The 12,640-nt window shown below is 39.4% G+C and overlaps 1 protein-coding gene across 1 annotated transcript in view; it reads left to right on the top strand.

The window, feature by feature from the left end:
* The window catches only part of syne3 (spectrin repeat containing, nuclear envelope family member 3), a 53,376-nt gene that overhangs the window by 11,986 nt on the left and 28,750 nt on the right, over window positions 1-12,640 (top strand). The window contains exons 7-11 of the mRNA XM_044167371.1: window positions 1,396-1,532; window positions 7,288-7,462; window positions 9,239-9,421; window positions 10,395-10,538; window positions 11,182-11,316. Coding sequence (XP_044023306.1) covers window positions 1,396-1,532; window positions 7,288-7,462; window positions 9,239-9,421; window positions 10,395-10,538; window positions 11,182-11,316 — 774 coding nt within the window. The remainder of the gene's footprint in view (window positions 1-1,395; window positions 1,533-7,287; window positions 7,463-9,238; window positions 9,422-10,394; window positions 10,539-11,181; window positions 11,317-12,640) is intronic.

Below are 12,640 nucleotides of genomic sequence, written 5' to 3'. Positions count from 1 at the left end.
TGGATGTGCTGAAATAAATTCAGCTATGTAGGACGTACGGGTGATTTTTGTTGTTGTTGATTTTTTTGAAGTTTGGAATGTGAAATGTCTAGAAATTTAGATTTGTTGTAATAAGCCAAGGCCACTTTAATCAATCATTACCAAATTTTATTCTTCGACTCAGTCTTGACCCTAGATCGTGCACACCAAATTTCGTACAAATCCATGCAGCCAATTACGAGATATAAAGTTTTTGCATTTGTGGCGCCCCCTAGTGGCAGAATATCCCAAGACTGCGTAGCGAAGCTCGGACCTAGCATCTGAACATGTGCACCAATTTTGATTTAGGAGCATGTATTGAAATTTCCTTGATAACTTTGGATCAGCGAAGTCTGTAGATGATCCTTACAGTGTTTTGGGACGATTGGCCCAACGGTTTCTGACGAGTTGTCGAAAACAGGAATTTGAGAACATTTTGAAAAAAATTGCAAAATTTTACATTTTTAGAGCAGAAGACCAGCGGAGCAAAGATGCAGATAAATTAAGATTAAAATGATGAAAGAATTTCTAAACCAAGCTGTTTTCAAGATAATTGCAGAAACGTAAGCGTTCAGTACAGCGCCACCTTGAGGTCAATGAGTGTCATTTTATGTGCCTGAGTAGTGGGCAAAATTTGCAACCCACCTGCCAATTTTGGTGACTTCTGGTCTTACGTTTTTTGCTGCACGAACACTTTTAGCAGAAAAAAATAAGAAAGAAGAAGAAAGAATAATGAGCCATTATTGCTGTTATTAGTTGCACCTGTGCTGTTCTTGCTATGACTAGTCAAAATGTACACCATGAGACAGGTCTATTGCCTCAATGCAAAATACAACAAACATGGAGGAGCAGCTTAAAGCTGAAAAGCAAAACATGGAGATATAGTAACAAGTCTCAAAGTACACTTTTTAAAAACTGTTTTCAATTGTGAAAATGTTCTAATGTACCAAAGTCACATTGTACGTTACACACCAGCTTCCAGTCAGGAAGCACAGCATGCAAAGATGACAGCTTCTTACTGTTCCTTCTGGGATTTTTTTCTGGAACTGAACAACTACAAACTGGAACAACTTGGCATCATGCTGCATTCATGCAGTGTTGGCAGAATGGGAAGAAGAGGAAAACCTCCTGTTATTTTGACTTGGGAGCGTTCAGGCAATATTCCAAGATAGTTACCCCCACTCCAACTCAGAATTACAACTAGGAGGCTGACTTGTATTTATGGTGTATGATATGACATGAACATGGCATTAAACAGTATAGACAATGAGTGAGTGAGTGTGCAACTCAGGTGTCTGGTAAAAATCACACCTTGGTTGTCACCTGCTGTCGTGGTTTGAGCTTACTTTGCTTGTGTTCCGTATTTGAATCTCGCAGGGTGTGAGGAATACTCTGGCAGGGGAGGAGTCCCAAGTGGAACTTCTCAAGGCTCAGCTCAAGGAGCTCTTCAGGTTCTCAGAGGACTCGCGTCACCTTTCTGATGATGTCCTGGCTGTTGTCAAAGAACATCAGAGGTATGTGCAGTGATGTTGATAGATTTTTAATGTAGTGAGTCCCTGGGACCCACAGGTGGTCGTTTGAGTGGGTCCCCAATAAAATGTGTGTTTTTTGACAAATTGTAGCATTAAACTCGTGTGATAAGGGTTATAATTATGGTTATTCATGTATGAGAGCAGGTCAAGGAGGGGCTGAGCTGATATTGCTGTGCGCAGCTCTACAATGAAATAAGATTTTACCCATTTTAAATAGTACAAAAAATAGAAAATCAATATGTGGCGGTCAATGTTGATATTGTTTATGGGAAACACTGAATTAACGTGATGTGTTCGTAAGATGCAGTTAGTTGGGGCAGTATATCAGGATGTGAAGTAAGGTCAGCGGCAGACACTGAACAACCCAGGAAAAGAATAGTGAAAACTTCTGAAGATAAACTAATATAGCTGGTTACTGCTTCTGCTTTTTCTGTTGTGTTTATTTACATTGTGCAAAATTTGAAGTTCTCCAGGAAAACAGTCCAGTGTCGGCTTGGGTTTGAGAGGATACATATTTTTGTGTATTTTTACTGTAGACTGGATTGTAATCATGGCCTGATTGTCCTGCTAGCGGGGCCCCAGGGTAACACTGAGCTGCTGAGCTCCTGTTAAAGCACTGTTCCTCCTCTCTGTGCACTGTGTACAGTTTTTCTTTGCTGGAATACTTCCTAGCCCCAGGTTTGCTGTGTGGTAATGTGATTAAATGCAAATTAATTCAGGATTATGCGTTGTGTGAATATACTATCATTATCAGCTTAAAACTAGATTATGAACCTAGGACGCTCTTCAAGGTCAGTTAAAGCAAGACACATGTGAGGTTTCTTATCTTGTCAGTTGATATTGTGCTTTAGTGCTGCATATTCACAAATGCAGCAGTTTCCCACTTTGCCCTGTTGGTAATCCAGCCTGCCACTAACTATTACTAAGGTTTTGAAAAATTTTACGAGGTACAGGCGTACAGGTGCTGCAGTTTTCACACCACAATGCAAGGTAGCTATTAAGAAAAGAACCACAGATAACTTTACAGCGTATACAGTTGAGCTCCTAGCTATTTTGCTAGCTTTGCAATGGTTAGAAGAAAACAACAAAAATAATGCACTAATTGCATCTGATCGTTGGGCAGCTCACAAGCATTAAATCTGTGAAATCTTGAAATTCATCATTTAATTTACAGACTGCACAATAAGGGTTTGATGGTTTGCTTTGTTTGGGTCCCTACTCATGTAGGAGTAGATGGGAATGAGGATGCTGATATACTGGCTATTTGTTTTTCTTTAGTTTTTTTCATTTTCTTTGTCTTCCAATCTACTGTTGCACACTCCAGTCTGGTAGGCAGCGGTAACACACCTGCAAGCTGGTTGCCAGATGCCAATCAAAACAAAAGAAGAAGAAGAAACACAGTCCAGATGGTGAAGAGCTAACTTAGCTAGTTAGCAGCTGAGCTAATGTTACAGGCATTGTGATTTTTTTTCGCTGTGGCGCTGTGTGTATTTAAAACATTTTGATTTTAATTATCCATTTTCCATTGTAGTCCGTAGCATGCTAAACACTTTGTGCTTCTTCCTTCTGTGCACTACCTCATGTTAACCATTTGCTTTTGAGTGTTAGGTCTGAAACTACCACAAATTCCCTCCCTGTTTTATACTTTTAGACTTTTTAAAAAAACACTAAAGGATAAAACGACCAAGCTCACGGTTCCACAACACAACACAAGGGAAAGGAGGGCAAAAACACAGACCATCGCATCATGTTTACATGCGTGACAGCACTTCCAAACCAATAAAACTAAAAATACACAGAGAACCAGATTAACAAACATAAACAGCCTAACAAACCCACTGCAATCTGTGTGCTGGATTATGTGTTTCCATCTTGAAACACTGTGCCCTAGATAATATATATGAACATCTTATCAAAACAAAACCTCTTAAACTGGATATCAGCTGTTCGCCAAAATCCTGGGTGCTTGTATAGTCACACTTTGATTTGCACAGACAAATTGCATAAGCTTTCAGACTCTGAAAAGTGCTTCAGAGGTACAGTAACTAGTGGTTTTGTATAGACTGAAGGGACAAAGTTTTACTACATTTTTTCATGGAAAAGTTTCTGTGCATATGTTTCTTGACATTCAGAGGTCTTTTTGAAAGCTTTTCAGATATTAATTTTTCTGCACAATGGGATTCAATTTATTAAGGACATTGCTTAAAGATCCCCTCCAGACATGTTTTAAGAGATATAAAAATGGTCGGCTTTGAAAAATAATTTGTCTGATATGGTTTTAAAAAAAATAAGTTCAATAAACTACTTAAATTCTTCAAATTGCATCTACCCCTTCTCCCTCATAAACATCCAAATCTATGAATATGCAAATATTGTTTGTTTCAGAAGTTTAAGTGCTGTACGCAAGATGTTTCATACTTCAATGAAAAGTCCATTCTCGGTGTATGTACACTGCAAGTTGCAAGTTTCCACATCACACTTTTGTAAGTTGCATATCAGACCATGATAACTAGTTATGATGTCATAAATCCTGCTGGGACTTCTGTGTTAAACTGAGATTTAAGGTGAGCAAAGAGAAACTTTCCCCCGTCAGCAGATGAATGTGAAAACAAACTCATCATACATTCTGCACAATGAAGCTCAAACATCACAGTGAAGAACAATAACCAAAACATGGTTTTGACTGGAGGGGACAGTCGTTGATGTTGTCTGTGACAAGTGCTTCTTTTGTCATGCTTGGTCACTTACCAATTGTGGTTAAGTGACCAAGCATAATTTGAAACAGCCAAGAACATTTTTATAAATATTGATCTTGCCTTACTTTTTGTTAAAGGTACTCTAAAGGTTTTCTTGTAAATAACGTTCACATTACATTCACTGTTTCTCACCAAAACACGTATGCCTTGCCTTTCTCATAAAACATTTACAAAGCAGATTTTCAAACCCTAATTGTTTAGGTTCATAAACTGGTAGTCTTCTTCTTTCAGGAACAACAACAATAAATATAGTATAATAAATAGTAAATATGGGTGTGCTGAGAACAAAATGTCTAATTGGAACTTAGTGGTCAGAGTAATAGTTGCAGTCTTTTTCACTATGAAATTCGTATGGCCTTTGTTCATAGCGTCCGGCTGCGTTGCATCGTTAAGGATCTGTTTTTTGCTAGAGCAGCTTGCATCTCTGCAGCATTAAATTCACTTGTGAGTGTATGTAAATGCCTGTATTTATTGACAGTAGACTTAAAATATATTTTTAAGGATGATTTTCATTTGTTTCTGACTGTGTCTTCACACATACACAGTAATGTGTTTTTTGTTAGTGAGAGAGAGAAAAGCGAGAGAGGGAGGGAGACCTGTAACTCTGTTCTGTCTCCTCCTGCTCTCTGTGTGTTTTAATGCAGCCGAATTCACAATATAGCTGTCGTCATTGCACATTAGCCTGTAGATAGGCTATACTGACATTTAAAATGAGTGATGACAGAGAAAGAGAAGCAACAGAAGGTTGTCATATTCAAGTATAGCCACAAAACATGTTTCAATCTAAATTAGTGCATTCATGCTTGTAAAACACGAAAAATGGCGGCAAACTCAACTATATATTATTACTATATTATATACGTGGCTGCTGAAGAACAGACGCTCTGCTTCTGAATCGTTGACATTGAAACCGCAACAGAGCCCTGACTCAGCCATGACTGAGCCGAAGCACTGCTGGAACCTGATGCAGCCGGATGCTGTGTACATTCAGCGTTATAGTTGAGATTGAATGCACCTGTTATTGACTGATGTAGGTTCGATGCTCAAACAAAAATATTTATGTTCTTTGTGTTAGATGATTGATGAGAGAACCTGATGAATATGAGATGAATATCATGCCATATCTCAAAACTGAAAAAAAAGCTTGAAACTCAGTGTTAAAAATTGAAATCTAATAAAAAGGTTTTGCACAATTGAAACTAAGTTTTGAAGGCTTGCAAAATGTTTTGATAGGCTGAAAAAAGGCCTCGGAGGTGGGCGCTCAACCTCCCTCACGCTCCTCTCCTCGTCGCAGCCACTGTAAACCACTTCAGTACAGTATTCCTTGTCGTCAAACTGGCCTCCGTCAGTCTTGGAGGCTGTGTTCGTGTTCACTGGGAGGCTGCTGAGTACGGCTCTGTTGCCCGCTCGCCTTGCTCCGTTTTTGGTGCCCATTCTGACTCCACTCCCCCGGGCCTGAAAACCTCCTCCTCCCAGCGGTCCAAAGCTACTGTGCTAGAGGTGTAAACAGTAACACCAACACTCCCCCGGTGCCTAGAGCTCCCAGTTTGGGCGGAGTCAGCTAATAGGATGGCTAGCTTCACGGCTAACTAGCTAACAGCAGTTACAGTTAGCAGCAGTTAGCAGTTACTTGCCACAAGTAAAGCTATCTGCCCATCAGGAAACTCTGTAAATCTCCCAGAGTTCAGGCAGAGCGGATTTTCAGAGGGAAAATCAGAAAAAAAATTCTCCATGAAATGTGAGTTCACTAAAATCAGTGAATAAAGTTATAATGTTGTGTTTTTGTACAGACATCAGTGAGGCTGATGTCTATTGTTTTTCCAACCTTGTCTCATTTGTGGTCTGATAAACAGTAAATTCATCAAATACAGTGCCCCATATTACTATTTTCCAAGCTACTGTCTGCACACCTTTGACAGTTATCGTAGCCAGCGGCAAGAGCAGCGTTTATGTCACCACGACCACGTGGCCCATACAAACACAAAAAAGGCAAGGGAGATAAAACACAGAACTGATACATGTCATTTAGACTAACATAAAATTATATTGTGAACATTAATGTCCATGCTGGCAATTATTTGTAAAGTAGGAAAGCTACCATGAGCGGACCCACTGTAGCTGTCATATGCCGCAGAGGCTTTCGTCATACGGAAGCGGGCGTGGTTTCATCTAAAGTACGTTGTTTAAACGATACGCCTCCAGGATCCCAGCTTTTTTTTCAGACTGTCTGTCTCGGAGTTTAAGAGTTTCAGACCAGTGAACTACGAGACAACGCTGCCAGAAATGACGTGACTCGCAAGCTCGCAACTGTGTGGGCAGATCTCTGAAAAGTGGGTGTTGTAAACTCAGCTCTGAAAAAACAAGTCAAACAAAGTCAATATGAGTGCAAATGTACATCCGCAAAAGTTTCAAAATAATCCCTTTCGAAACTCGAGATTCAAGTTTCAAAACCTTTTCCCAACATATGCGCACCAGTTTTCAAACCTGAAAAACAAACTAATACACCAGGAGAACAGTGACAAATTTGAAACTGTGTTGGAGAAACACTGTAAAAAGAGTGCTGCAGTTGTAAAGAAAGAAAACTCAATACAAAATAATGTTTGCAGAGATTTGAAATTTTTTTTCAGTCTAACAAAAGATTATGCAAGCCTTCAAAACTTAGTTTCGATCTTGCAAAACCATTTTTATATATTAGCATTTCAACCTTTCTAAGCTTTTTTTTCAGTTTCTAGATGCATGATATTCATCCCATAGATGAGCCTGTTTGGAAACGTGTTGTTCACACACTTAAACTTTTATTTAATAAATACGAATTTGTGAAGACTATTGATGCAAGCCTCTCAGTATATACATGTTTGGCACATATTTTTACATATACTGTATGTACAAAATAATTACAGCCTTGTAGGTACGTTTTTCTCTTGTAAATTTCCTTTACAAAAGGTCTTTGTTTGAAAATGTCTTGTGTGCTCATGTTGCAGTGTGAAATGCAGAGCGACAAGGCTGTGTTCTGAGTCAGAGTCAGGGCTGAGAAACATTCTCCAGGACCCACTGCTGGTCTACGCCCAGTGGAGCCACATGGTCTCTCAGGCTCTGGAGGCTTCTGCTGAGGTTACTGACTTCTCCCACATCGCCATGTTGGTCCAGAACATAGAGGTAAAACACACACATTTCCTTAAAGCAGCTATAATCGATATTTCTATAAGAACAATGTATCAAACGACAGACAATGTGCAATGTGAAAGGTCTCGCTCATATCGTAGTAATGAACCTACATAAAATTATCACCTGAATCTGCAGCTGTACTAATTTCTTCCTAAAGAATCAATTGTTTCTTACCAATTTAATGCTTCCATATTAAAACTTGGTCTCAGCAGTTGCAAAAAGAAACTAAAAATATTACAGTATGTGAATAACAGGATATCATCCCTATGAGTCATAGACTGGTAACCCAGATGCTTTCCCAGCCAGCACAGCAGCTCCAGACAGCGATACTCACAACTCAGAATCAGAATCAGAATCAGAAATACTTTATTGATCCCCGTAGGGAAACTCTTTCTTACAGTAGCTCGTCTTTACGTCAGTGCACACAGGAGAAAACGATATTATACACTATAAACAGGTCAGAAATAAATTAAGTAACATGTTGGTATAAGTATAAGATAAACTAAGTGTCGAGTACCAACTCTCCTGTTACTATAGCAAACATCACAACAGCAGCAGATCTTGGCAAACTAGAAAGTCAGCTGAACGTCCGTGGGCAAGTCATTTAACTTTATTGATCCCCGAGGGGAAACTCTTTCGTTACAGTTGCTCACTATCACGTCAATGCACACTCGAGAATAGAAGGAATAGAAGTACTAAGCAAATCAAAATATAATACACTATAATACAGGTAAGATAAATTAAGTACAATCATGGCTAGAATGACTGGAATAGTGCTGTGTGGCCCGGTCCGAGCCACTTTGTTTGTTTGGCATTTACAGAGCCGAGGCTGTGTTCAAACACCAGAGTTCTTTTTTCATCGCACACACTGAACAGACAGCTAGCAGACCGTGAGGAGATATTCACTGAATTTGACAAAAAGACATTTATTGGATTAGAATCGCATACCCCACCTTTAAGTCTGCTGAGATCCTAATTACAAATCAAACATCTTTCCACTGTACTACAACACTTTCATCTCATCTCATCTTTGATTTTCTATCAGATACATATTTCATGAAACTGTGAGAGTTATCTTCCAGACAGAGAAAGCTAACGGATCTGATAAATCTGATAATATCTCTAATGTCAGGGAATGTTATGAATGTGTCGCTATCACAAATATACTAGAATATATTTCCCCCCTCACAAAGTTGTTTTAACTGGTTTTCAGCACAATGTTAGTGGAAACCTCATCATACTCTGACTTTTGTTACATCAGAGACAGTTGTAACTCAAGTAACAGCTCAGTAGGCATGTTTGTTGCATGTCAGCGTCAGCTTTCTCCCGAAGCTTCCTGTCTCACTCTACTGTTACACTATTACATAAAACAATGAGGATAAACAATTATACTTAATACACTGTCGGGATCTGGATAAGTGTCTCCAAGGGCCACCAAGGACAAGAAAAAGAAATCTGAAAAAGCAGGGGGATGGCAGATGAGTAAAATAACATACCTGCTACACAAATTTACGTTCTTCAAAAAAAAGATCAGAAAGATTTATAACTCTTCAATTTCAAGTCTACAGTAAAATAAATGTCAAAGTCAAAGCTTTGGAGTTGCGTCACTGTGGCAGCATTGTAGTATAGTCATAAAAATTCTGTATGAAGTTCTGTATGAAATTCTGTATGGAGATATTTTCAGCAGTGTAGAACATCTAAAGAAGGATTGCCTGAATAAACAGACTTCAGACTTCATGTGTTCTCCATTTCTGTCCTTTATGTTAGCGTCTGCTGAAGGACAGTGTCCAGCTGCAGGAGCGTTTCAGTCTGCTGCAGGTGAAGGGGGACCTGCTGGACTCTGTGTTCGGTCCTGAGAGGTCTGACGACCTGCAGGACGAGCTGAGTGCCGCCATCAGGAACAGAGAGCTGCTGCACACTCAGCTGCTGCAGAGGAAGAGCAGGCTTCAGGTATCAACATGTCACTGTCATTCATTTGGCTTTACTACATCTTAAATTTTAATGTGAACTTGCAAACCGTGTAACTTTTTAATTTTTAATTATTGATGCAGTGGATACCTACTTGAGTAGAAATCAACTTTTAAAATTGTAGGAAAGTAAAACGTACAATCTACAATCTTGATGCTGAAATCTTTAGCATGTGATGTTTAGCCCATTTATTCTTACTTTATATAACATTAATAATAACTTTATATATACATATGTAGCACTTTTCAAAAAGAAGTTACACAGTACTGTACAATGTCAATTTTGAGGCATATCAGATTGTGCGATAGATGCCTTTTGAATCTTGGCGCTACGATGGAAATAGAAAAAAACATGCAAGCAAAGACATGTCGTTAACTCACACCATCCACCTGCACCACCCTCCTATTTTGAAAATGCTAAATAAAAAACAACTTGTGGGAATTTAATGTGGGACAGCCCAAAATCACACACCTCATGACATCCTGACAAAAAGACTAGCATGTCAGAATTGTTTTGCCTTCTATTGCCTAATTTAAAAACTTGCCAACATGTCGTCTGTCATGCATCTCGGAGAAGTCACAGCAAGAATTTGTTACTCTATGATTGCCTAATCGGACAGAGTGCCCATCTCAGAAGTCAAAAATATCGCAAAATATTATGAAATCTGATCCCTGCGCTAGAAATATCAAGAATTGTAGTAGCTATAGACGTGTTTTTCTCTGACACATTTTTATTTTTTTGACAATGTAATCAAACTTTAGAATGTGATTATCAATTGATTCAGAACCTGTTTTTAAGCAGCCACACAGTGTGAGGTCAGTATTTCTCCCTAGCTGTCACCTCATTTTATTATGGAGGAGGTGAAAACAAAGAGGACATACTCTGGCTTCAACATATAGTCCAGACATGACTGGCTGTATAACAACACAATTTATGACATTTTTCCCACTCTCAGGGCTTAATCTCAAGAACCAAGGACTTTGGTGATGCCTATGAGTTGATTTGCTCTAAGCTGGCCAGTCTCCGGGACCAACTAATAGCAGCTGACGGCCTCCAGCCTGACATCCTGGCTAAGAAAAGCCAGTCTGACCAGTTCAGGGTGAGTTTAATCCCAGGTCAGAGCAGAGCCAAGGCAGACTCAAGATGCTCTATGTACACTGTCATATTGTGGCCTCCAGCAGATTAATTCAGATGAAGTGTCATGCACCTTCTCCAAAGTTACAGTAGGTTACCACAGTGTAAAGATCAGTAAATTACTCAGCTTTTGTAGAGTAAGCTTTATCATATTCAAGAAAGACAAGTGCTTGATGGAATGATGTTTACAACATGAATTGTTTTTGATTTACTACATATAAATTACACTTTACAGAACAGTCATTTGTAAAAGCATGCTCTAGTGTTGCTACCTTCAGACAGCCATTGGTTTCAGTTAATTTAAGTTCACAATGAGAATCAGACTGTAGAGCCTTGAAACTTGAATTAGGTAATCAATCACTGTGAACTCTGTCTCTGCTTTTAGTGTTGTGAAAGTGACTGATTTATTCTTTATAAAAGATTGTGCTGCAGTATCATACTGAATGTTGTAGTATATAGTATCTCAAGATTAGATATTTTTAAAATAATGTTATTAATGAACTTTCAGTTCATTTATGTGTTGCCTGAACTTGAAGTTTACACCAACCCCATAGTTGTGTGTTTTTGTGTTATTTCCCATGGCGTGCTGTCACACTGTGTGTCCTCAGGTGATCCAGAAAGACCTGGAGGACTGCGAAGCCCACATCACAGCGCTGGAGACTCTGGTCTCATCCAGTCAGAGCAACAGGCCTCAGTTTGAGAGGCTCTTTTATGACTGGAAACATCTCTACAAGGCAGTCAGGGTAAGACAGGAGAGTGGTTTAAAATGAGTTCTCAATCACTTCTTTCTGACTACAACTCCTCCTTAATACCTGATGAAGCCTCCACCCATAGTTAAAGCTACAGCAAACAATCTTTTTGTATTAGCTATGGATCAAATGACTCTCATTGTGACAAAACAACAAATTATCACCACCTCTGCAGTTCCTTTCAGGTCTTCTGAGCTATACTGTCTTTTAGCTCGTTTTGGTTTTACAGCCTGAAACTGTCGTGTTCCCAATCAGGGAATTCAGGGGAAACGAGGGGTTGGACCCAAACGCAGACAGAGGAAGCCGAACGATGACTTGAGTGGTTTATTTAGGAGCTTACTGGCAGATACAGGAAGGTAGACCGGTAGACAGGTAGACTGGTCGATAGGCAGGTAGGTGACAAACAGGTAACATAAATCCATAAGGGAGCAGGCAGAAAATCCAAGGTACACAGTAAATATCCAAGGAAACACTGGCGAAGAGCTGGAACACTTGACACGCAACTGACGAAGACGAACTGACACTGAACCAAGGAAAAAACCTGGACTAAATACACTTAGAGACAGGTAGAGGAGACAACGAGACACAGGTGCAACCACTCAAGGCAAGGCCAACAATCCAAACTGGAGGGAAAGTAAACAAAGACAGGAAGTAAAACCACAAGACACACGAGTAGAGGAGAACACTATAAAATATAACAGGAAACAGGACAAAACGCCAAACTATGACAGAAACTTTGATAATACTTCTTTAAAAGAGTACCCCACCGATTTAGCATTGTACTCTTATAACATTTTCGGACTCACGATGGATAGTTTTAAAAAATAAATCAAAATTGAAGAAACAGAACCAGAGATATGGTGGTTTTTATTCCACATATTCTTCTACCTTGTCAAAACCTGGCACTTAGATTACCCACAATGCAACTTGACCTCTGACAGTTCGGTTGAGATCCTCTTGCCCCAAGCAGAGATGAGGAGCGGGCTACAGAGGTCTGGTAAGCTCACTTCTTTCTAACTCCACCCCCCAGATTTTTTAAATTTTCAAACATGTAGTCTTCAGCCCCAACCACCGCTGACTCAAGTGACATCACTTGAGGATATTTATTAGACTTCACACAGCTCCATCTGTGGACACAAAAGACTTAACACAACCTTTTTCACATTTGTAGTAGTACTCCCCAAGACCTGTAGGCAAACTTTGATGTGTAGACAAAAAAAATGTAGTTCCCCTTTAAGGACTTCAGAGCAGGAGCCAGTTTTCTCATAGTTTTATAATCAATGTGGGTAACTTTTAGTATTAACTTTATACCAGCACA

This window comes from Siniperca chuatsi, linkage group LG15 (genome assembly GCF_020085105.1).
Source record: "Siniperca chuatsi isolate FFG_IHB_CAS linkage group LG15, ASM2008510v1, whole genome shotgun sequence".
NCBI lineage: Eukaryota > Metazoa > Chordata > Actinopteri > Centrarchiformes > Sinipercidae > Siniperca > Siniperca chuatsi.
The sequence above is the reverse complement of the archived record's forward strand: the minus strand, read 5'-3'. Positions and strand labels throughout refer to the sequence as shown.